General features: G+C 47.6%; 2 protein-coding genes across 3 annotated transcripts in view; one reads left to right on the forward strand and one right to left on the reverse strand.

Moving 5' to 3' along the window:
* Positions 1-2097: 2097 nt before the first annotated feature.
* On the reverse strand, positions 2098-16638 carry LOC149348154 (major facilitator superfamily domain-containing protein 6-like protein B). Its single transcript, XM_089587964.1, has 2 exons — positions 16124-16638; positions 2098-5593 (listed from the first exon to the last, which is right to left on the reverse strand). Exon 2 carries the CDS (start codon positions 5510-5512, stop codon positions 3572-3574), a length of 1941 nt encoding a protein of 646 aa, XP_089444090.1. The 5' UTR covers positions 5513-5593; positions 16124-16638; the 3' UTR covers positions 2098-3571.
* A 187-nt stretch (positions 16639-16825) lies between these two features.
* The window catches only part of LOC149348155 (pyridoxal-dependent decarboxylase domain-containing protein 1), a 43319-nt gene continuing 33591 nt past the window's right edge, over positions 16826-26553 (forward strand). Inside the window, exons 1-3 of one of the 2 annotated variants that reach the window (XM_089587962.1) lie at positions 16826-17043; positions 22068-22171; positions 25304-25384. In XM_089587962.1, coding sequence (XP_089444088.1) covers positions 16849-17043; positions 22068-22171; positions 25304-25384 — 380 coding nt within the window. In that variant the 5' untranslated portion in view covers positions 16826-16848. The remainder of the gene's footprint in view (positions 17044-22067; positions 22172-25303; positions 25385-26553) is intronic. The other variant, XM_089587963.1, reaches the window with a different exon arrangement.

The raw sequence follows: 26553 nt of genomic DNA on the forward strand, positions 1-26553 counted from the left end.
CAGCCAACTACCAAGCTACCACTTCTGGATCGGTGTTTCTGATGATGATGATGATGTCCTCGGGCTGAATGGCACATATCCACGGCGGGGGATTGGCCAGGGTGCATAGCGGATACAAAGGCACTCATGTACAGGGAACGGAGTATATTTAAATCTAAAATTTTGGGACGCAGAGCTAGAATTTGTACAAAACAAAAAATACGGAGAAAGAAAAGTTGTGAATTCACATTCTAGCAGAGGAATCTACCAGATGAAATTATATAATCGTGAATAGAATCGAACACTGGTTTCAGGGCATATCCCTTGGCGCTTGCCCCGAAGGATAAGAGAATCGGAATAGATAGAGGAAGCCCAAGCCGAGCGCCGTCCGACTGTTGCTTCTTCTTCTCCTTCCATGGCGAGTGTCTGCGCCTGTTCTGTGGGCAAGCGCGCCTTATATACCCCTCCTTTTAAAGTCGAACTGCGCACGGCTAGAGTGTACTAGAACTCTAGCACGGCTGCGGCGAAAGGTCAAACGGTGGCGAGGAGGAGAAGCGGCGGCGCACATGCGCAGTAGCGCGCGGCGGCGGCGGAAGGTCAGGCGACGGATTCAGCGGCGACGGCGGCCACCTGCGCCGTGCGTGACGTCGTTCGGTTTCGCGCATGCGCAGCTGTGGCAAATCTGTAGTGTGGCTCACGCGAAGCGCGCTGTTGACGAGCCTAGTGAAGCTTTTCGCTTCAAAAAACGGGGTTCTGCATGATTTTCCTATGCAAAGTTTCTCACTTGGGGTGGGTAGTTCTGTTGCAGCTGTCGCCAGACAGGGAGGGCACTTTCAGTCGGCCGGTATCGCTGGGGATACCACTCGTCAAAGGGATTCGCTACTTGTTCATACTTGTTGAGGCACACTGGCTGCCACAGAGAGTAAGGCCTCATATATTCGGTATCAGTTTAATGGAAATCACAGTCTATTGAAAATGCAGTCTGCTGGAAAACTTCCTCTAGCGGTCCGAAACTTTACTAACGCTAATATCACCGAATAATTTAAGCAGCCAGCGCGTTACGGACTAGACTATTCGCAGACTTGTAAATACCGCGCCGATTCAACGCCGCTGCTCAACTCGAATATACTTACGGCGGTCCACTAATTACCATTCAACTTTCACCAGAGCATTCGCACAGCGGTACAGTTATTGTGCAGAAAATGCCACAGTACTAACCCTGATTTAAAGCCGATCTGAAGGTATGCCTAAGAAGCTGTTGGAAGTCATGTGCGATCGAAAACGCAACACTGTGAGCAGCATATTCTTCACTGAATACCTCGATCCTCCAGACGGCGTCACACGGGCCGCAGCGCCCTCTAACGAGCGGTGACAAGGCTTGCCGATAGTTTGAGTTACATCAAAGGAGCTGCGCGAACGTGTTCTGCCGACCAATCGTCCTAACCGAAATTCTGAAACGGTTTTCGTAAAATTCAAAGACCGGCTGAAGAAATTCACTTTGGCACACTTTTGGTAATTTTAATCAGGGTAGCGCGGCAAATCCCGTGGGCCGCAATTTTGGAGATGTTCATCAGGGCGGCGCAGAGTGGCGGAAGCACTGCCGGCGGGAGGGCAAAAGGTACGAAAGCCTCTGCCGGCGCGGGCTGGGCACTTATCTTTTTCTTGCCCTTCCCAATATATGTCACTGGCTCAAGCAACACCAGGTAGTTACAATCGCCAGGAACTGCCAGCTGGCATGGCGGATGCTAAGAATGGATGGAGTGGAAAGAATGGCTATATTACATTGGCCCAGTACTCACCTCGTGTAGTCTGCTGCATGTGGAGCAGGGAAAGTTGTACTGTTGCTGTGCCTGCTACTCGCTGGTACAGAATGCTCAATTTCTGCATTGTTTGTTGCAAGTTAAATAGCACGCAGGATAAAACATCCTGGACTCTGAATGGTGGCACTTGTTGCCTTTTAGTGGTCACAAAAATTTCAGCGCAAAATCTTGCCTCACTTTAATGTGGCAAAGGGCTGTGCAAAATCACTTCATGCTTGCACTGTATGACACTATGAGTGTATCGGATTCTGCAAAAGTATCGCTGCATTTCCGATCAAGTTTCTAGAAAAGCAAACAGACATCTGCAAAATTTTTTTTTTTTGCTGTTATGCAACTCTTTATTCTAGAAACAAACACAAGGTTCTTCAGCAACACTGCTATAAAGTACTTTGTGCAGGTACTATTATGCTACAGAAAATAGGGCAAACTAGACTCTTGACTAGAGAAAAAGGTGTGTGAACTAAATGGCCTGTGCACGGCAAGAAGCTTTGTGAAAAGGCACTTTCATGTTTCCTTGGAATGGTGCTTCCTGCAGGAACTTGTCTTGGCTTGTATTTTTGTTCTACGAGATTTCCACCTATAAGTGGTCATGACTATGTTCATGTGATTGTGCCCACTTGTAAAACACAATTTGTTCTACTCATCTGGATTGCTTGCCCACAGCATTAGTGCATTGTTTTAAATGTAGCCATTGCTGTACAGAACTCAAGCTTAACACTGCAAGTTTCACAGTATACAGCTTTGTTCAGAGTTATTTGGCTCAACAGGCATCTTAGAGATCAAGACAAAACCACAACTACGTCACATGAGAGGAAATGCTGACCCCACAATAACAGCTCAAAGCCTGTCACGGCGGGCAAAACCAAGATTTCACCTTCACACAGATTAAATTATTCTCAGACTATTGTGAGGACAAACTACATTAGAGGAAATGCTTATTATGCTGCAACAGTCATAAAAGTGATAGACCCGTGAGGAAAAAAGCATGGGCTGCAAACCTACGCATTTGAATGCCCGAGTTCACTTAACAGCCTCAGACAACATATCACAAACTGCACACGTCTGAGGAATAAATGCCTGAATGAGAGAAAACACTGTGGATTTCAAGACAGCCTCAAAACAGATAATGTGCTTCTTGGCAAAGATAACGGCTGACTCCTCAAAAGTCTTTGAAAACCATATCCTTAACAAGCTCTATACATGGCTGAAATGTCAGAAAGCTTGAAAGTAGGGGTTTTTAAATAGGAGGCCTAACTTTAGGACCCTTATTTCCATTGCATATGGCACCCTTACGGGAGGTGTAATAGCTAGACTTTTACGCGGTGGCTGGCTGCATGAAATTGCCACAATTTTCACTTAGCCCAGTGAGGATAAAGAAAGCATTCCAATACTTTTGCTTGGCCACAGTATTCCAGCTCTGGGAATGTACAACTTATTTCATAAGCCTCATGAACAGACAATGAGATCACTGTTTGGCAAAAATTTTCTGGCATCGAGGTAGCACACACGTTTGAAAATAACCACCCAGTGAATTTTACACAGTGGTGCCGCAAACTGGAAAAGTTGAAGAGCTGGTTCAGAAATGCAGTGCGATGAATATAAAGCACAGATTTTACCACAGCGAACGGCGAAACTGTCTTCCAGGCTCGCCGGACTTAAAAAACCTGCGTCACAGTCTCATATATGCACATAACACACACTGACGGCACATCCGACGTCCACTCCTTCGAAGGCCGTCGACTAGCGCCTGTGGCAAAATCCACTGAATGCGATCACGACGCCACCGGCGATGTCGGCAGAACCGCTGGCATGGCCGCACCCGCGTCACCGCCAGGTTTGTACTCTTCCTCAGAATCGCTGTCCGAATTGGGGCTCGTCGGGTCCCACAACAGCCGGTCGTAACTGGGCGGCCGGGTCGCCACGAACCGGCTCGCGGCCAACATGGCCAGTCCTCCGATGAGCCCCACCACGGCGGCCACGCCCAGCGTGGAGCGCACGCCGAGCCACGCGGCGACGCCGCCACCGGAGAGCGCACCGACACAGAAGCCGAGGCCGTTGTGGCAGCACCGCATGATGATCAGCAGACCACGCTTGGTGCTCAGTCTCGTCGAAGAGCGGCGCGCCCAGCGCTCACAGGCGACCCACATGAGCACGGTGGAAGGCGGCGACAGCAGCTGGGCCACGGCCGCCAACTCCCAGCCGGACTGCACGTAGCAGGCGCAGCGGGCCGACACGCAGATGATCCCGAAGGCCAGCCAGGCCAACAGACGGCTCGGCAAGCCGCCGGCGCAAAGGAGGAACATGGAAGCGACGTTCGAGACGGCCCTCGCCATAAGGACGACGCCCAGCTCGACCTTCTTGCCGGTCTCTTCGAGGTGCCACATGAAGAAGGTCTGCTCAAGGCCCGCCAGCGTTCCCAGGAAGAAGAGACCTCCGGTGACGAGACCTCCCTCCACGTTCTTGAGAGCGGTGCCGACCCCGCGAAACGCTCCCGACGTCGCCTGGCGACGCAGCGGCTGGTGCGGCTCGGGAAAGAAGGCCGCCAGTGGAAGCGATGCGAAGACGAGCGTACCGAACGCCGCCAGGTACACCTCCTGGTACCCCCACGTCGGGAGCGGAAGGCAGGGCGTCTGCGCCGCCAAGATGGCGACGGCGCCCAGGACCAGGGCCGTCACGACCGCCGCGTACGTCTCGTGACTCCGCGACTTCTCGGTGGCATCGATCTCGTCCAGGAAGCCGAAGTACGACTCGTCGGCCACAAACTTGGCCAGGGCGAATGTAGAACTCCCCAGGATGACGGCAGACGCGAGAAGCAGCAGCAGCGCGGTGTTCTCGAAGGGCGGGTCGATGCTCTGCGACCCGGCGTCGCCTTCATCCACGTGGCTCACCAAGCAGTCCGGGCTGGCCTGTTCTCCTTGGCAGTCCTGGTCCGCCGCTACGGGAGCAATGCCCTTCTTGTCCTTGATAGGTATGACCCCGGCGGGAAGCGTGGTTTCGTTCGAAAGGGTCCTGACTAGAGGAGACGACGCCGACGCATTCGCAGGAACCATAGCTGACTTTGCTGGCGTCGCAGGCACCACCGTCTCGCTTCCCTGAGGCACCGTCGCTTCCCTGCGTGCTCTCGAATTTCGTACTTCAGACATCGCATCTAAGGGCGCCAGATTGGCCAGAGGGGCGACTTGCGGCACCGCCGTCGGCAGCTGCTCGTACGTTGAAGACAGCATCGGTTGCGGCGTGCCGTTTTTCGCGCCCTCTTGACCCGCTTGAACGCGAGTTGGTACCGCGCCTGGAACGTCTTGACCGTCGACGTTTCCACCCGGTACGGGTTCGGGCGTGACATCACTGGACGGTTCGAAGACGTCAGCGTGCGACTCACGTGTGTCGGCCATGCACGGCGACACCCACTCACTTCCGCCGGAAGTCGGCGGTATCGCGAGCACCGACATGAAACAGACGATAGACACGATGCTGCTGGCGAGGAGCACGCTCCGCCAGCTGTTCCGACGCCATTTCGGGATCCACAGCGCGGCGGGAACGAACAGCCCGGACAAGATGGCGGCCACAGAGAGGACAGTGCCGGTCTGCAGGGCGTTCAAGCCGTGGTGTCGCATGAAGACGGGCACGAAAGGGTCCAGGCAGGCCCACGCGGCTGCATCCAGGCTGAAGAAAGCGGTGGCCACCGTCTGGGCCGACCGCACGTTGTAGACGCTCATGGCTTGCGCTGACGGGCGCCAGTATACTCTGACGCGTCTCCGATGAAGGTCTCTCTGCTACCAGGGCCCTCCCCGCTACAGCTGCAAAAGAGGAGTACATCGCAGCTATTGCATACGGCTGTACTTGTCAAACTCTCGCCCTGCCATGTTGAGCAACCAACACGTGTCACATGACGGGGTACACGCAGCGTCCGGCCGCTGTTTTCAGTAAAAATGCCTAACGCTGTTCGCTCTTATACTCCAGCAGTTGCCTATAGTGTGCTGTGCTCGAAAAGGGCGACCAATCATATTACTGAGCAGTTCTGAGATATAACCACGTGTCGGAGTTTGCGATTTACACAGAAAAAAGGATAAGCGCACGCGGAATTCATTTTTTTAATACTTGGTTCAGATCGAGAAAGCTCCGTCATAATCCGTCAAGTCGTACAGATACCTAGGTGTTCACATTTCACGTAACCTGTCATGGCATATGCACGTCGAGCATGTCACTAATAACGATAACCGGGCTCTTGGATACTTACGTCGAAATTTCTCTGCTGCGCCTCTGCCAATAAAATTAACACTTTACAAAACATTAGTGCGGCCGAAGCTAGAATATGCTTGCGCAGTATGGGATCCCAGTCAAATCACATTAATCAACACACTTGAATCCATTCAAAATCGCGCAGCACGTTTCATCTTATCTAACTATTCCCGTCACGCCAGCATTACTTCCATGAAAAACACCCTTACTCTGCCAGACCTTTCTTCACGCCGTAAATGTTTTCGACTCTGTCTTTTCCATAGGATGTATCATCACAACCCTGTATTAAAGGATCATCTTTTTGCTCGACCATCATACATATCGTCCCGTTATGACCACATGTTTAAAGTTGCTATTCCATTTTCCAGAACAAAAACGTGTCATAATTCATTGGCTATGGTGCTCGGCTGCTGGCCCGAAAGACGCGGGTTCGATCCCGGCCGCGGCGGCTGAATTTCTTTGGAGGAGAAATTCGAGGCCCGTGTACTGTGCGATGTCAGTGCACGTTAAAGAACCCCAGGTGGTCGAAATTTCCGGAGCCCTCCACTACGGCGTCTCTCATAGCCTTAGTCGCTTTGGGACGTTAAACCCTATAAACCAAACCAAACCATCATTTATTCCCAAAACGAGCGCAGACTGGAACGACCTTCCTCCCTCCATCGCTGCCATTTCTGACATCTGCAATTTCAAGACAACTGTATTTTCTGCCGTTTTGTAAATAATATTGTATAATATGCACTGTTCATTTTATGTACCTTACCACTCCTTTCTGTAATGCCTTCGGGCCTGAAAAGTATCCGAAATAAATAAATAAATAAAAGCTGAGCATCACGCCGATGTACGCAATTGCTAGCTGGTTGCTGGGTACTAATTACATTTGGTAAAAAGACAGAATTAACAAAGTGCGGAAGTCAATAGCGCGGTGAGCCAACGGGATCGTTGGATTAAGCAGTGCAGCTGTATGCTTCGAGGAACTGCTCCACTATCTCGTCAAGTTTCGTTTACAGCGTAGCGCTTTACTGCCATCGCTTTATCAGAGCCGTTATACTTGGTCAAGAAGTTTTCTGACGACGACAGGTAAGGACATACTGACAACGTTTGTAACCGCAACAACTACCGTCAACTCGAAACCATGCACAAGCGTCAGGAAAAAATGTCCTGTTGTACCAAACATAACAGCGAAAGGCGGTATACCGTAAAAACCCGCGTATAATACGAGGTTTTTTCCCATAATTAGCGTCCTAAATTTCCGCCTCGTACTATTTGCGGATCCGAACAAAAATTTTCGAAGTTGCTCGATGTTTTGGTTTCGTTTTTGCGGCGTGGCTATGGCTTCGCTTCGCTATTGGCGCGTGGCTACGGCTTGGCTTCGTTACTCTCGACAAACGACGTCACGACGTCGTTTCTTTGTTGATCCGTTGGGTGCGCCGGGGGGTCACGGTGTGCCGTGCGCCTGTTGACAACACACGTGCTAGCATGTAAGGCACGCTTCGTGAAGTGGATATTGTTTTAGAGAGCACGATGTCACGGTCTCGAAAACAGTACTCGGCTACTTTCAAGCGATTTTGGCTGCGGAGAACATCGGCAACGGTGCGGCCGGGAGGCAGTTTGGTGTCGTCGAAGGAAGCATTCGTGGATGGCCACAACAGAAAGAAGCCCTTTTCGCGTGCAGCGGAATGCGACAAAGCTTTCGCGGCCGTTTGATGGTTGTGTAAACAAACCGTTCAAGGACGCAGTCAGGCGGTGCTACGCAGAGTGGATGCGCTCAGGTGAGCCTGCAGTGACGCCAACCGGGCGGCTGAAGCGGGCTTAAGAAGTGCGGCATCTCGAACGCCCTCGATGGCACGGAAGATGAGTACATTTGGGATGATTTGTCGGACAAAGAAATGTTCGAAGAAAGCGCTACTGAAGAACAAAGTAATTGAAGTGAAGTGCGGGATGCGATTTGAATAAATGTCTTCTATGAGCTTGTGTTACTCGTATTATACGCGGGTGAAACTTTTTTTCCCATTTCGCGTCTCTAAATCTTAGCCCCGTATTATATTCGGGTTCGTATTATACGCGGGTTTTTACGGTAGTTGGTGACTAGTGTTAGAGTGCACCTTGAAACCGCGCAAAAAGACAAGGGACGAGGAAGAAACCAACAAGACAGAGCGCGGATTTCGTAGCTTCCGCGTAACTATTGTAACTTCGTGTTTTGTAACTTTTTCCCGTTTTTGTAGCTTCTGTAACTTCCTGTTGTAGCTTCCGCGACTGTTTAGCGGCTCCATCACTGCCGTCATCGTGCGGACTGCATGATCGGAGGCGCTGTGGCTCCTTGTGGATTCCTGCAGGATCCCTTTTTATGGTAATTTTCAGTATCAGTGCGAAACCTTGTTCTTCTGAAACGTTCGCTGCTTTCACAGTATCGTTCTATGAGTGAAAGAGTGAGCAGTACGTCGCGAGCAGCAAATACACAAGCATTGATCGCAACCAAATAACGTTATTCTGACATTAAGGCGACTAGACAGAAAGGCCTGATTCCAACTGCCTTAGTCGAATGCTTTCGCTTTTTTTCTTTCCTTATTTATTTGGGTTCTTGCGCAACCTAGCTCTCAGAAATAAACTTCTATTTGCGCATTTGTCTTACGGTTCGATCACTTAAACGACTGTAGATACCAAATTTTTATTGCGCATTTTCTAATTTAAAATGATGTGTTAGAAATCATTATACATGCATCACCGCGTGATATTCGCCTACGATCGCTGAATAATTTATAACTGAATTTCTTCTTAACGCAGTTTCAGTTTCATCAACCGAACGATCGCTGCGACGTGCAGGAAACAAACGGCAACATGCATAACTGCTGACACGTCGTTTGTTGTCACTCCCAACTCTTGAAGAAGGTTGTTTAAGTGTTGCAGTAAATTAAAATTGCGTATCATCATTTATGTTGCAAGTTTTTTCGAGCCATATGTGACCTAAGGGCCAGCTACACGTCACAGCCATCGTTTGGCTATGTAACCGAAACAGCGTGATGGAAGAAGTACAATAACAAATTATTTAGCCATCGCAGGCAAATACTACGCGGTGATCCATGTATTCTAATGTCTAATGCATCACTTGAAAGAAGAAAACATGTAACTAAAATTAGGCGTCTATAGTGTTTCATAATGGAACTGCTCTAAACATGACCATTTCTGCGCTAGTTACTGGTACATAAACTACACTTGATAACAAACAAGCAAGAATAAACTATGCGCGAATTTCGAGCGCACAGGGATGCCAATATATTACAGAAAAAAAACGGTATTTTATTTCGTGTATGCTCAAAAAGAAAACCGAAAACTGTGTAGTGAAACAAACACCGAAGAAAGTCCATCGAACTTTCAGAAAATAAAAACCGAAAAGTCCAACCCATAGACATAATATATACGAAGAGGACCACGCGCTAAGAAACTTGCAAAGTGATATGCTATGCTAAATTGAAATAAAAACTGTCAGGGCCGCGTGGCACTCAAACTCAGGAGGTGATTATTCACCAAGACAGTCTATGAACGTGTGATTATGCTAGATGTAGGTAATAGCTAGTTAATATGGCACTCTATACAGAAAAAGTAAAACATCAAACAATTAGGTTAGCCCTTTGACACGCCATTCTTTGTTTTCATCGAAACGAAATATTACTCGGCCTAAACACTATATTCCGACCAAAACAAAGAAAAACGGTAGGTTTTACAACGCAAAATACTAGTGGTTGATTTTTTGCAGGGACGAGCAAAATTTTGTACAAAGCGTTATAATTGATGGAAACGGCGACATCGAAATGGCGCGACTTACGAAGTACACACGCGAAGGACCGTGGAAATAATTTCTACTTTGAAGGCGCACATTACGCTTGAAATTGCGAAGAAATGAAGGACGTTATTACTGGTGGCAATATATGTCATCGCAAATATGACGACGTGCTAGCCCGCTCACTGTTTCGCGAAATATTATTTACTGCGTTCGCTATATCCTATTAAGGCATAAAAAGTAATATTATTTGCAGCATGGAGGTTTCGAAATTAACCTCAAAGAAAAATCACTGCCAGGTGCCGCCCACTCTCAGAAAATGCTTCGAGTTCGCTTTGTACACAATTGTGTACACGGCGCGTCAAACGGTTACACAAGGAAAACGTAACACAGACCATGGGCACATGCTGCAGACTAATCTCGTCACAGAGGCCATACACACAGACTTGGTTATAGGTTTGTTTATGGTTTATTAGGGTTCAACGTTCCAAAGCGACTCAGGCTATGAGGGACGCCGTAGTGAAGGGCTCCAGAAATTTCGGCCGCCTGGGGTTCATTAACGTGCACTGACATCGCACAATACGCGGGCCTCTAGCATACCCCCTAGATCGAAATTCGACCGCCGCGGCCGGGACTGAACCCGCGTCTTTAGAATCAGCAGCCGAATGCCATAACCACTGGGCCACCGCGGCGGCTAAAGAGTTTGTTATAGTTTTCGGAGATTGAACCCACCGGAAACAGTTTCTGCCAGATTGTTCAGCGGTTAAGGCGCTCGGCTACTAAGTCGGAGTTCCCGGGTTCGCACCTGGCCGCTGCGGCCGCGTTTCAATGAAGGTGAAACAAAAAGGCGACCGTGTGCTGTGAGATGTCAGTGCGCGTTAAACATACCCAGGTGGTCGAAATTATTGCCGATCCCTCCACTACGGCACCTCTTTCTCCCTTTATTCTCTCACTCCCACCTCCCTCCCTTACCTTACGGCGCGGTTCATGTGTCCACCGTGATACGTGAGACAGTTACTGCGCCATTTCCTTTCCTCAAAAACCAATCTTCATTTCCGACAATACCAGAAATTCCTTACCAGGAATCTTGGCGCGCCGCTGTCTCCATCAGAAACCGGAAGGGGGGGGGGGGGGGGGGGGGGGCAAACATCAAAACCGTCTGTAGGGGCCTTTCGCGGAGGTAAACGTTAACCATGCATGAGGAAGAAAAAAAAGCTGGAACAGCAACCTTTGGGGTTACGCCGTTTTGGCCTTTCCGTCTCTTATAACGACAAGCCCGCCTTTTTTCGTCCTCTACCGCCTCTTCCCATTGGAGGCAATAAAGCGTGCTATAGTGCCGCCAAGTACCATCGCCGCGTGGATTTAAAGAAAGAATGACAGGGCGATCATGAAACCTGATGCGGGAAAGGTTTCATGATCGCCCTGTCATTCTTTTCCCATTCCCATTCTGCAATGGGAGGAGGGGGCGGCGGAGGAAAAAAAAACAACAAGAAGGCGGGTTTGCCGTAAGAGACAGAAAGGACAAAACGGCCTAACCACAAAGGTTGTCGCCAGAGGCAATATACGGCTCTTGTCGTTATAGGCGCCACTTCTGACATTGCGCCGGCTCAGACGCGACCGCGCTTGAAGCCTCCCTCTTTCGCATATCTCCCTGAAATGCCGTGGGAATATTCCAAGCAGCAGTGTGAGGCACACACAGACATGCACACACTGCAGCTTTGCACGTTTTAGGGCACTTGAGCAATAAATGACCAACTGACCACGACGAGAGCAAACCTGCAGTCTCCTCTTTGGACACCTCAACCACGCCGAGGGAACGAATGAATCAGGGAGTGGAGGAAAGAAAAGGCGCCTTATCCAAGGGATCCGATTAATTTCTGCCATCTGAGGTTCATTAACGTCCTCTGACTTCGCAAAGCACTAGCTCACAGGCATCTTTTGTATTTCGCCTCCCCCCCCCCCCCCCCCCCCCCCCCCCACACACACACACACACACACACACACACACACACACACACACACACACACACACACACACACAAGAAAAAAGCAACCGCCGCGGGTGGGATCAGATCCCGAGTCCTGCATGTATGCAAACCCGACTACCCAATCTCCTTCATTCGTTAAGGCGGAGGAGGTTACGAAGCAAACTCGTCTCACACCTGTTGGACACATGAACCGCTTCGTGAGGGAAGATAGGAAGGGGGAAAAGAAGGAAAAAAATGCAACTACAGACGCGCATGAGCACCATATGAGGGAACAAAGTTTCAGCATTAATTTACTGATTATTTCATAATCATGCGTGACAAGCACAATTTCTTTTTCTCTCTTTTCTAAGTGTTGTCACTTTGGCGTATAACATTCAAACGTTCTTATCAAGTTTAGTAAAGAACCAGAAAAATCTAGCAAAAAGTTCTTTCCCCCTCACACTGCTCACGACGTCTATGCAGGAGGAAAGAGCCTTCCACAGCGGTTGTGCACGACGGCTCCTACCACGTTCGCATACATCGGCAGCGCAGGAAACGAGTGTCACTCAAAGCTAACACGCCAACATGACAGAACGCTAGCGAAGTCGCCGCCAACGGATGCAGCTGCCGCGAGGCGATATAGGTGTATATACTATTGCCAGAAGAGTCGGCAGCGCAAGTTATATTAGATTCCGGTGCCGTGTGTGTATAGCATATAGTTTTACAGACAAACTGCATGCTGATATGCGTTGGGCTCAGCGGCGCATAACCAGCAAAGGCTGCCAATAGTAGAATATAATAGTGCACACTAGTGTTTGGTTTTAACGCTACAGTTCATTTAAAACGTCTACCTCGTACATAAACTGTGAAACGAATGAGAAACTTACATCTTTCCAAAGAATCAACTGTAGTGTATGTTTTTCTAGACAAGATTGCCAGAAATAACTATTTCAAACCTTTATGTTTCGATAAATATATAATATAATGTGAACAAAGTTGTCTCCTCCTTCTACAGCTTCATATACTGGTTTTTACAAGCCTCCCGTCCGTCCTAGAGATGCGGTTGCAGCTCGCATGATATGACGTCATCACACAACCACATGACCGATCGTCATCGGTCACATGACATACTGGCCACATTAGACGCGTTTACACGAATTCGACAGCAACGTATAAACGCTCAGGCGTATCACACTCATGTAGGCGGGGATAATGGGAAAGCACAGAGCGTCGCGATCGAAAACGGCATGCAATAGACTACCGCGGTGCACCTCCTTGCCAACTGCTGTGGCCATAGTCCCTCGGCTTCTACTATCCGACTGCCGGATAGTAAACCCTTATAAGCGGCCGAATAACGATGGAGGCGGAATTATAGAGGCCCATGTACTGTGCGATGTCAGTGCACGTTAAATAACCCCTGGGGGCCCGCCGCGGTGGCTCAGTGGTTACAGCGCTCGGCTGCTGACCCGAAAGACGCGGGTTCGATCCCGGCCGCGGCGGCCGAAATTTTGATGAAGGCGAAATTCTAGAGGCCCGTCTGCTGTGCGATGTCAGTGCACGTTAAAAAACCCCAGGTGGTCGAAATTCCCGGAGCCCTTCACTACGGCGTCCCTCATAGCCCGAGTCACTTTGGGATGTTAAACTCCAATCAATCAAACCTAAAGAACCGCTGGTGGTCGAAATTTCCGGAGCCCTTCACTACGGCGTCCCTCATAGCCTGAGTTGCTTCGGGACGTTAAACCCCAGTAAAGAAACCAAAACCAAACCAGCAAACCCTTGTAAACCCGTTCTAAATGGATATCTCGCAGCAAAGTAGAAAAATATACCACATGTGTGTTCACGTTTAATTGCAGCCTGACTGTACTTCTCAGAATAAAAAAACTGGAGAAGGGCCGTTACGATTACGCAATGGACAACGAGCCGTTGAGAATTCAATGCATATATGCTATGCGATATTAGTCTCAAGAGTCCAGAGACCGAGCAGCCCACGACATTCCTCCTTACCACGTCTTTCCTTGCGAAACAAACTTTTGCCCGCGAACTTTTGCTACAGAGAATAAGCATGTAGCGATCAACACTGCATTTATGCATGAGCACGTACAGATGTCTCACGCGGGAGACTCGCAAACATGCGATGCCCGAAACCTTGCCGCTGCCTGGCATGGCAAACGGGAATTTCAAGTCAGCCTCGAGCCTGCTTTTACATAATCTGTCTGCGGCACAGTCGCACTTCTAACATTCCCCCTACACTGAAGATGTGGCCTGACAAGTGTATACTATATAACTACGGATCCGAGTCATCGGGATTTGCCGGCAAATGCAGAAGGAGACAAGCAGAATTCAAAACTGCGATTCCTTAGCGAAACATTTAGGATTAAGCGCGTTTTTTTTTAAATCGTAATCTCTGCACATTCGCGCTCTCATATCCTCACGCCAGCGAGTGATGGAAGGCGCAAAAACTCAATGATTTGAAGATAAAAAAGAAAAACAAGAAATTAGACCCTCTGCGCAGACGCCAAACGGGCACGAAAAGTGACTTTGTAAAATGCGATTATTTTCAGAGCTAGTCTCACACTTTCACCAAATAGGTGACTGTATGAAGTGGGACAGCGTCGAATAGGAACCCCCTTGAACGTGCCAGCTCATCCGTTGTAAAGAGAAGACACTTTCTTAACGCTGCCTGCAGCGAAAGTTCGTCAAAAACGAACTTTCAGAGCGGTGTCTAGCCCGTTTATTTTTGAAGAACACGCCGTTCACACTGCCCAGACAACGCAAAGACGTCCTGAGTATGACCTCGGGATGTCCGCGTCAGGATGTTCAAAAGTCCTCAGGTTGTCTCTAACCGGTCCTCAACCAGTCCAACTGGGATCCATATATCCATCCGTTGAGCATACTCAGGATGTCTTGAGGATAATGTTTGGGGGCGTTTTCAGTACTACTTCAGGGTTTGTATCAAGAGCTTTTTTTTTTTTTTCATGGGAGTGCCGCCGTATTCAAAGATAACGTAAGCGAAAGCATGGCGAAAGTAACCAGAAAAAAAAAAAGGAACAGCTCGGGATTACCATGGCCACAGAGAGCTGTACCTCTCTGGAGTTGAATTCTGCTGCCTGAATGGAAAAGATGAGTGGCCCAAAAATGTAAACAGTCCAATCCCATCAGAAGCATGCGATACAAAAGAACATGTGTAAAAGCACAATAAGGGCTTCCTTCAATAAATCACTATTGTAACACATCGCTTAATAAACCTGCACTTTTTAATTAATGAGAGGACATAGTAGTAGCGCTTAAAAACAAGGACCAGAGGGTAGAGAAAGACAGCACAGGCGCTAGTCCCAGCACAGGCACTAGAGCCCAGCACAGGCGCTAGAGCCCAGTGCAAGATATAAAGCTGGCTTTATCTCAGTTTGGTTCCACAGTATTATCCTGCCATAGGACAATTGTAGGACATTTGAGGAGTTTTCATCCTCGAGCAGTCCAGCAAAGTACAAACTGAGGACACCCTCATGAAGACATTTAGCCATCAATGCACTCAAAATGTACTCAGAATGTCCTGTTTTGGATGAGGACATTCTGATCATTTGAGGACGTCCTCAGGACGTTTGGCGTTGTCTGGGTTGCCACGTCTTTTTCACGTAGTTGTGCGTGTGTGCGAGCGTGCGCTAAAATACTTTTACATTAAAAAAGGCGTTTTTACAGCTTCAAAGGGTACACTGCGCGCCCGATATGCCAACACGAGGAAAGTTCTGCACATTTATTAAGAGTGCGTCTAAAAAAGCGGAGTCTCCATTCTTTTGAACACAGGTGCACTTATCTTTCGCGTCAGCTCTCGTTGCCCGACGCATATATACTGTGTATTTATTATTCCCCTCGTATGCACAAACCGCACACCTTATGCGCGACAGCAACAGCAAGCTGTAAGTACACAAGCTGAAGGCTCAGACATTTACAAACAGCTGCGAAACAGGCCGGATAAGCACGAAAGAAAAGAGACAGGCGGTAGACGAACAACCCAGTACACGTGTGTACGAGCATATGCCGCACTGGCTTCGGCGAATGCGACGACTGGAATGCTCAGGGCCAGCCCCCCATCAACGGTTCCGCTACCTAGCCTTTAGCTAGAGCAAAGGACACGGGCACACTGTATAACAGCTAAAAAATGCGCCGACTTGTACGTCGTTTCCGTGATCACCTCGAATCGCGGCACTTCGACAGCATGCGAAGAGGCCGCAGGGACGACCCAAGAGCAGAAAACCACTTGAGCTGAGATCAAGATAGCTCGCTCCGGTGCGGTTCCGTTCGGTGAACATATACAAATCACAGTCACTGAACACTACAAACGTACTCACCGCCGAAAGTGCGGTCGTTTCTTCGACGTTTCCCTCAGCAGGTGTGCCGCAACGGTGAAGTGCGTAGCAGCGGCGCGCAGTTCTGTCCAGCGGAACGAGTACCATGTTCGCGCAGTCTCCACAGAAACACGCGAAGCCGCGAGGAAAAAAACAAACAGAACGCCAGGCTGCGCTGAACACTAGACTGCTAGCAGTCACGATTTCACGAAGAGCTAGCGGTTTCGGCAAAAGCTAGACACAGCACGGCAAGTGCACCGAACAGTACTATACGCGCCCACCACAGCTGGCATCTCGGAGGGACGACATCGGCGTCTTGGGCGGTTGATTCGAGCGGAAATGTGAATGAAGGAATAAACGTTGAAAAAAAACAGCGACTGGCTCATGGCTCCGAAACAAAGATAGACGTGCCACTTGCTCCATCTCTCTTGGATTTCGTTTCCGAAAAGTTTCAATTACTTTGCATACTACCACTGAAATTTTGTCATTTCCTTTCTCGTTGCCGGCTTTGTTTTTGTGCATCTCAAATGCGAGTTTTTGAGCCCTTTTGTTCTTAGAATACAATTTATCGGTTAGATAATTTGCTCCAAGTAAGTTGGAGTGGGCGCACTACAACCCAAGCGAGTCCACCGTTTCCTGCATCGTCTCCATAGCAACGAACGCGACGGAAGTTGACATCGGAAGTGACGTCTCGGATGCCAGCGTGCCAGCGTGTCTCGGGGGTAGCAATGGCGGACAGCAGCGGCGATCGTGTCGTCGTAGCTTCTAACGTCGCTTCGGCCGACTCTCCTTCACGCGGCGGCACCCAAGACGCGACCAAGTCGCACGAGCCGGACATGGGAGACGTGAGTGAGACGTCTCCTTCGTTTGTGGGCTCGGCCTTCTCGCCCGAAAACGACACGCTTTGGGGCCCACGATCGTCGGTGGGTTGTCAGCGGCGTTCTATTCTACGCGTTCGAACGCGTCTTACGTTATCCCTTGAAAGAGTGACTTTTGCCCTGTTTGCTTCGAGCAGCGGACTCCGGCTCGGAGGACCGACGTATGGACAAGCGTCGCCGGTTTTAACTGATCGTTCGGGGCTTAGCTGCGTGTATTTATACGTTTTTTCTTCTCTCCTGGGTGATGCGCTTCCGCAAACGAACACGCCTCTTTCTGGTTTTGCGCGTGTCGTGGCGTGTGCAAACAGCGCGTCTGTGGGTTTCGCGTTGGTTTTTTCTCAGCTCGTCATGGGCCTCCGTAGTCCTGGATGGCCTTCGCCTGGTTTCGCACGCGTGCTCGCGCGCTCTCCCCCGCTTACAAAGTGATCGGCGTGGCGCGGTGTACCGTCAGAACGGAGGTGCCGGCATGCCTCTGTAGGTCAAGCAAAGCATGAGCTCCCTGTCGACCATCTACTCGTTCTTCTTGCCTCATGCCATAATTTATTGCAAAGGTTCGTGGCAGCTTGCGTTATTCGTGGCAGGCGCGTTATACAAGTCGTCTCGGAATGCTCACGCGGTACCTCCGTCGCGACCCTTTGGGGCGACGCGCAAGTTGGAGCCGCGAAAACGAAACCAGATCAATTTTTCCACGCCGCGTGTAGCTCGACCCCACGCTTGATATGCTTGATGCGCTTGCTGCAGTTGGCCGCGGAGTTTTCGCCTCAAGCATGATTTGTGTGACGTTCTCATCGTTTAATTTACAGGCAGTTGGATGGTTTCTTATTCGTGCATAAAAGGTTTCGGTTTTTCAGTCGCCAGCTGTAGCTGAGTGGAGCAGTTATTTCTCGAGGGCAGGTGGTTAGCGCAGACGTAACGTGACCGGATGGCCGTGTTTTTTTGTGACGCTTGTAAATTATGCGACTTACCCGCTCACCTTGCGAGCAGTCCGTGTGTCAAGTTGGGGGAAAAGATTTTGAAGCACAGATTGACGTCCTCTCCTTATGCAAGAGGTCCAGTGTACCATGCTGGTCTGAGCCCCAATCAATCAAAGCCATCAGATACTGGTATCTTGAATGCAGAGTGGTTGCATTTAAGGATTTGTTGCTGACTGGGTGCTGGAACACCGTGTGAACATGCCTTTAAGACTCTGTACACAGTTGTGTGAGCTTTGCCAAGGGTGCAGATTTCATGTGCAGCGTCTAGTTGCACGGAGAATTTCTTTCAGGTTAACAATCCAGGCAGATATTAGGTAAACAGCCCAAGTGTAAATCTAGCACAGCTGGCATGCAGTGTCAGTTGACTAGATGGCTTAGGAGATATCTTGTGTTCTTTCTTGTGTTGCTGGCATGAACCCAGTGACAACAATGACGTCCAAGGGACATTCGTGTGATATATTGTCAGGGCATGCGGATATTTTCAGCAGATCCCGAAATCATCTGGGGACATCCCCTAAACATCACTTTGGCCGGGGTTTCTGTATCCCACGGAGGTCCGTGGTATGTCCTTCGTGATCTACAGGGGACCAGATAGGGATGTGAAGGCCATGGTTAATTTTGCTCTTTTATAGGTATTTCGATGTTATAAAATAGCACACGACAGGGTAAAATGGACAACATTCTTACGCAACTGAAACTTTATTGGACATCTCTGAAAATCACATTTGCAGGCAGTCCTCTGCAATACGACCAGCCTGTTTAAAATTGTAAAGGCCGGCAATAATTTGGCACAAATCGGAGAAATTTGAATACGCAGCCTTCAACATCACTAGGTTACAGCACAAACAGGGATGACTACGAAGAAAACTCATGACAGCGTGCGTCCTGTGCTTTCTTGCCAGCCTTTGTTGTGCGGCTAGAATGTAATATGTCACTGACCGGGCGAACACTGTCCAAGCGTTGGTGAGCACCGCATACAAGCACGTTTTGAGCCCATATTGGGATGCACGTGCCACGAAAACGTATGCTAAAAGCGATGAAATGTTGAAAATATAGTGACGAAACTCCAGCATTTCTTCTGTGGAGTCCACATCAGACTCTGGTCCAGAGCTCATGGTACGACGCCGAAGAGGCGATTCCGAAATGACCACCCATGAATCGCCAAGATTGATGGACCCCGTGCCTGCATAGAACAGCCGTAACTTGAGACATGTCATGTAAAGGGGCTCTCTTTGGGTGTATGCACAAGATGTGGAGAAATGCTTACCTGTTGATGTACTCATTGTCACACTTCTACTTTTGCTACTCCCAACTGCATTCCACGACGACGCAGAAACATTCGGAGACAGCGTCAATGCTGTTTGTAAACTTGACAGTTAACTTGACCGGGAAGAAGTGACACCGACAACCAATGCACGTGCGAGTAAAAGGCGCTAAATGCTTTGAAAGGGCAAACGATAACGCCGTGAACAACACAGCGACACAACAGTACCATACAGTAAGGTAACAACGGCACACAAGAGTAGTTTGTGCAGCGGTTCTGCAGTAGATACGTACAATACAAACAAACGCCAATATGTACGTGAAATTTTCTTATCCAGGAGTGAAGGTATAACAAAAAAATGCCTTTCTTTTTAACTAGCTTTTAAAGAAGTCTAAAGGTAATTTAGGTTTAATTATTTTGAACCAATGGCAAGCATTGACAACTGAGTCACGGGAAGTTTGAAACTGTGGAGTGTCGATCGAGTCAGAGCTTGGGAACATTGGTGAACGTAGTGGCTAATCCTAGGCGCACTTTTTGGTAAATCGGCCATGAAGGTTGTGGGATTGGGTCCATAAGCACGCCGTAAGGCCACGTGCACTCTTTTCTTTTCACCTGAGATTGTGTGCATCGTTGCATAGCTTTTTGAGATGCGCATGTATAGCAGTGGGTGACTTGAAATTTTACCATTTTTAAATATAAAAGGTACTTTAGAAGCAGATATCATGCCTATATGTGCAGAGGTACAAGAAAAAATATATGATGTATAAGTGCCCATATTAAGACCAAACGGGATATCCGGCGGATAATCTATTAGAACGTCTAGATCAAGGACATCCCTAGGTCATCCCTTGGAAGTCCAAGCAGGGACAAGGATATGCGGCTATGATTCGGATGTCCCCGGGATTTGTGGCTTCACTGGGAACTGCCTTGGATGATACTTGTCTGAAAATTCAGTTAAGCATTTAGTTTGTGCCCGTTTTGGCTACAAAAATATGAGTTCGTCAGTTAAATAAATGAGCACCAGAGGTGTGCAGGACTTTTGTTCAGGCCCTGTTTCACCTCATTTCTACACTTCAAGCCCTGGTTAACTTACAACCCAGTGATCCCACTCCATCTTGCTTGATGCGGAGATTCATTGAAAAGAGTGTCTTGGTGTTCATGACACGTTCATCAGTATCATTAATATACTGTGACATGGCACTGGTTGATGCCTGTGCATCAGTGTTATCTCTGGAATGGAGTGCTGTCGCCACATTGTTACTTTATCTTCATGTGCTGGCAATATAATGACATATCAGTTCTAATATTGATTACCAAGCACTGTTATCGGCTCTGGCTAGCAGTGTTGCCACTTAATTTATTTATTTATTACCTCAAAGGTCCTGGTTGTGGGGCATTACATGAGGGATGGGCGGATTACATGCAGATTATATAAAGATTACAGAGTACATAAAGATCAGGATACATAAAGATTACAGGATACATAAAGATTACAGGATACATAAAGATTACTGATTACATAAGGATGGCCTCAATATTTTCCTTGAAGTCGGTACAGTTGACGATGAGTACTGCTTCCGGCGCTAGATCGTTCCAGTCCCGAGATGATATGACAAAAAAAGAACGGAAATGAGATGTAGTTCTTGCAGCGGGTGGGTATGCGGTCTTGATGTGGTTGTTGCAGCTAGAAGGACGATGAGCTGTTGATATGATAGATGATCCTAAAGGTGAATGATAGAATTTGTGGAATAAGCATAGTCGAGATATTTTTCTTCTAGTTTTAAGGTTAGGCAAGGATGCTCTGGATTTTAAAGAGGACACGCTAGTATAGTAAGAGTAGTCACAATAAATAAAACGGATAGCGCGGTTTTGAACTTTTTCAAGGATTATAGAAAGGTTAGATTGATGAGGATCCCATACTGCTGATGCGAATTCTAGTTTAGGTCGAACGAATGTTTTATAAGCTAATAATTTGATAGAAGGGGTAGCAAAACGAAGATTTCGACGTAGGAAGCTAAGGGTGTGGTTAGCGTCGTTAGCGATGTTCGTGATATGCGAAGACCATGTTAGGGTATGAGTTAAGGTGATGCCAAGATACTTACAGGAAAGCACAGATGATACTTCAGAACCGAAACGAACATATTTTGAGGGAATATGGGATTGCCTGCGATGAAAAGAAATCATACATGTTTTAGTAATATTAAGGGACATTAGCCAATGCTTGCACCAAGTTTCGATTTGGGTTAGATCAGTTTGGAGGGTGTCAGAGTCAGTTCTGCTGGTAATAGGGCGGTAGATTACACAGTCGTCGGCAAATTAATCCGATGTTCGAGTTGACGTTAGAGGGAAGATCGTTAATGTAGATTAGAAAAAGCAAGGGTCCAAGCACTGTGCCTTGTGGTACACCTGAAGTAGCGGGGGAAAGAGGTGACGATGATTTGTTAGCGTATGACGATGATTTGTTAGCGTATCAGTATAGACTGATATGACAACTTGCCATTTCCAGTATTGATCTGTAGGTGATGTTGTGTGTGGTTCACCTACAAGCATTGTTATGCTCCTGTAAAAACAGGCTGCAAGAATGGCCTTTGTTTTGTTGCTGTAGGCAGTACTGTTTTCTGTTGCAACCTTTGCATGGCAATATAGGTGACCATCTTCGTTGCATTTGCCGTGGAGGTGGTGCGGGCTTCACTGAAAAGCGCCATGCCTAATATCTGTATGCTCATCGCTTGGTTATATGTTGTCACAAAAAGTCTGGTCAGTTCCTAGTGGCAAGGCAGTGAGATAAGACTCGTTCTCATTTCCTCTCATCCTCCTCCTGTGATCATCAGGACCTGCGAGGTGGCAAGACTGATCTGGAAGGATGCAGCGATCCGGTGCAGGAGCTGCTGACTATGGCAGCTGGCAACGTCAATCAAATGGAAACCTCTCGCACGTAAGCCGCCTTCATCATTTTCTTTTTTGGGGTGGAAAAGCCATGCGATTAGGTTTGACAGAAGCCAACAGCCACAGAAACCAAGGGGCACAGGGGATTTTTTTAGAGCGCAGCTCTTTGGCGTCCGTTCCTGGGTTTCGCGTCGTAGTCGGCGTTGTCGTCGGCCTCGTAACCAGCTCCGCCCCCCTTTCATCCCCCCAGCGCTAGCAGCGACCGACTGATACCGCTGGATGCCGCTGACGCCGCTAGAGAGTCAAGATAACCTGACTGCATAGAACACCGTCGCCGCCATGCAGAAAGAGGAGGAAAGGGTCCCCCCCCCCCCCCTGTTCTTGTGTGGCGGATAGGGTGCTCTTCAGTTGCCGACGCGCCGGTTATTTCACGTAGGCCCCGGCACGTCGACGAATACGTGACCACCTTCCCACGGCTAGACCTGGTTCTTAGCGCTGCGGAAGCGAGGGTATCATATTGTTTGTGTCGGCATCGGCGGCGTTGTCCCTGAAACCAACTCCGCAGCTGGGGTTGACTCACTATCGAAAAGGTGAAACAGCTTATTTGCTGCGCTCAAATTTCGCATTAGGAAGTAACGTAATCGTCGGTAATTTTTTTAATTGATTTATTTTGTGGTGTTGATCAATTTAGAATATTACTGAATATGTCATCCCTTAAAGCTAATTGATTAGAAAAGCAGAAGAAAAAAACCACATGCCGCCGGTGGGATCCGAACCCACGACCTCCGAATTACGCGTCCGGTGCTCTACCTCTGAGCTACGGCGACTTTTTTTTTTCTTGATTATCTGAGCTACGGCGACGGCTGTCAATTCTTCTGCTTTCGGGGGTATTTATGTTTACAAGTAACCTAACCTTGAGAGTGTTCATCAGCGCCACCCACGTTCATAAGCGGCGGACGTCGTCGAAACAAAGGCTGTCACAAGCTTGCCCAGCTGTTTGGTTTTGCCAGTGGTGGAACATTTTTCGTGTGGAGCACCACAGACAAAAATGGCAACATGTGCATAATGTGCACAGGCCGCTGAGCTTGACGGGTTAAATTCAAAGCAAGCAGCTCAAGCTCCTAAGCATTGGATGAAAAATCGCAGCCAGTGGTTTCATGCGAGTTATGGAGTTACTTGCTTTTAGTGCTGTTATGCATTGAATGAAAAGTGCACTGAGATGCATGCTGAGTGCTATTCCATATGCTAAGTGCTATTCCATATGCTAAGTGCTATTCCATATGCTGAGTGTTATTCCATATGCTGAGTGTTATTCCATATGCTGATTTTCTAATCCTTACAGGTTTGTCGATGTAAAAGTACTGGAAGTGCTGCATGGTGCCTGAATTTCCTGTTCTGTAGGGTCTTTTGTAAGAATGTGGGCAGCCAAGCCATTGGGAGGAAAATGCTTGCACCACATTTGTGTCAGCAGGCTTTGAATGTTGTCTGGGACCATTTCCTTAGCATCGTAACAGATGCTGCACGTGATATTCCTTCTCAAAATTTCACTTTGAGGCTTGGTTTTTTGCTGGTGTGCCTGTTTGCTGAACCCTGTAATGTGCACACGTGAAAACATTTGATAAAAGCTATGAATTTCCAGTATTTCATCACTAAGGGTCCATTCATTGCAGAAATGGAAAAAAAAATATTTGCCAAGAAGGCTACTGCAGCAGAACGAAATTTACCTAATTTGAATGATTTCTTGGTGTCTGAGGACAGCAAAAATGTGTATAAATATGCAGCTGCATAGAGTAAATCAAGAGCGAAATTCATAACTGCTGCATCACCTGCCAAGGCAGCATTAGGGCCACAAAAATTTTAGGCTGCTTTCTTGTTGGGGTTAGCTATTACATGAATTTATCTTTCAGCAGGCCTTCTGCATCAGTGAAATCTCACACTTTGACCTCACTTTCGTCAGTATGTCCGAAAAAGACCAAGTATGTTAACAATTCATATCATTCTGCATGTAGAAGTGAAAATTCTCATTTTTACATGCTGAGTCGCAGGTTATACCCTGGGCATTACAATGTTAAAAGCTCACTGCACAGTATCCCTTTAGTTCTGTGCATTAATTCAGTGCGGATGCTTTTTAGAAGGCTGAAATGGTGCAGTTATGTTATGGATGGCTTTTAATTTTTGCACTATGATGGATGCTTGGCTCACAAAGTGGTTCTCTCGCAGATCTGTGGAAACCTAGTGCACTCAGTCAAAGACAGTGAAGGGGAACCTCTGGGCAATGCTTTTGCTTGTTTCATTGCACTGCATATCACAGCCATTACACCACTGCAAAGCTTATCACACAATGTGGACAACACCACAACATTGCAGCTCACATTGTGAGCACCTGTACAACTCCCTCAAGTATGAAAGGGCACAACTATTTTTCACAGGAAGACAAATTTTGTGGTTATTTCTTTACTAAAGTTGAAAATTATTTTTGGACATAATATGCCAAGAGGAAAAATAGTTAGAAAGCAGAAAAAAGTGTCCTTCTTGCACATAATTCTGCAGTAATTATTAAAGGGAAGCTGAAACGGTTTTTTCAGAATTCGAGGTTTTTCTAGAATTCGAATCTATCAAGCTTCTAGATAAAGCATGCAAAGTAGTTTTGCACTGGCATTCAAAATGGTGTCATAATCGTCGATTAAAACCACGACGATGTTCAGGCTTCTCCTCACTGAGTTGGAGGAGTGCGAGGAAATTCGGCGGTGACGTCATTATCGCTGAAACTTCAGATGTACACTGCTTACGCCTACATGCTGTTGTGTGTCGTTAAATGGCGCCAAACAATGCATTGTGAGCTTCACCTTCGATGGCGTTGGTTTTCTTCTGTGGAATAAACGTTTCTTCGCTGGAAACGTAGGGCCGTCATACGTGACGTCCTTATTGGGGCCTCTGCGCGTCGCTGTGCACTTCAGAGAAGCCTGAACGCTGATGACGACTTTATTCGGCGATTATGCCACCATTTCAAATTCTAGAGCAACACGATTTCGCAGGCTTTACCAGCACATTTCGCACATTCGGCAACCTTAAACTCATGGAATTCTAAAACCGCTTCAGTTGTCCTTTAAGTGCTCACACTTTGTTTGCTTTGGTACTGGAAGGACCTGTACATACAGTGGTGCCTTTTATATACTTGCAGAAAGCAGTGGCTGGGTGGTGGTGACGAGGCTGAAACCCGCAAGGATGCCCACAAGCACGTTCCTGGCCCACTTCAGGCTATGTAAGGGCATGCTCTTAACCTTGCTGTAGTTATGCTCCAGTTCTCTCGTTCATTTTGCTCTTGCAGACTCGGGATGAGTAGTTATGCTCCAGTTCTCTCGTTCATTTTGCTCTTGCTGACTGAACGAGATAAAGCTGTAGTGCCTAATTTATTTATTTATTTATTTATTTAGGACATACTGCAGGCCCAGTGAAGGGCCCTGGCAGGAGGGGCACAATAAACACAATACAAAAAAGCACAAAACAAAGTACAAGGCAAGTAAAAAAAAAATCAATGAACGGCCTGTTCGATGGCATCAATGTCAACTGTTGATGATGGTGGCAACTGATTCCACTCGTTAATAGTGCGGGGAAAAAAAGAGAATTTGAATATGTTAGTTCTGGCAAAGTAAGGTTTTAACGATTCAGTGTGCCTGTTTCTGGTTGACCTGGACGTTATCGGTTGGAGATACAAATCGGGGGCCATTGACAGTTTGTTAGTTTTCAATAGAAAGAGAAATCTTAACCTTAGTATTCTACGCCGAGTTTCAAGGGACTGTATATTATGTTGAAGCAACAGAGCAGATGGTGAGTCAGTGGTGCGATATTTAGAAAATATAAACCGAACTGCTTTGCGCTGAATTCTTTCAAGGGCATTAATGTTAGTCTTTGTGTGAGGATCCCAAACAGTGCATGCATACTCAAGTTTTGGTCTAATCATGGTGTAATATGCCAATTGCTTAACGTTAGGGGGAGCTTGTTTTAACTTGTGCCTAAGAAAACAGAGATTGCGAAACGAAGAAGAGCATACGGTTTCAATATGTTTATTCCAACTAAGATTATTCGTTAGTGTTACTCCTAGGTACTTGTATTCTTTGACTTCTGAAAGGTGCCGAGTGGGAAGATTATATGAAAAGGAATGACTGTTTCTTTTATTAGTGATCCGCATAAATACTGTCTTGTCAGCGTTTAGTTCCATCCCCCATTTAACGCACCATTCACTAACATTCTGTAGGTTATGATTAAGTAAAATTTGGTCGCCTGGAACTTTAACTTCATTAAACAAAACACAATCGTCGGCAAACAACCTAATTTGAACAGGATGAGAGATGATGTCTGTAATGTCATTAATATAGATTAGAAACAGTAATGGCCCAAGGACACTGCCCTGCGGGACACCAGAAGTGACTG

This window comes from Amblyomma mixtum, chromosome 4 (assembly GCF_055824585.1).
Source record: "Amblyomma mixtum isolate Tamu chromosome 4, ASM5582458v1, whole genome shotgun sequence".
In the NCBI taxonomy this organism is placed as follows: Eukaryota; Metazoa; Arthropoda; class Arachnida; order Ixodida; family Ixodidae; genus Amblyomma; species Amblyomma mixtum.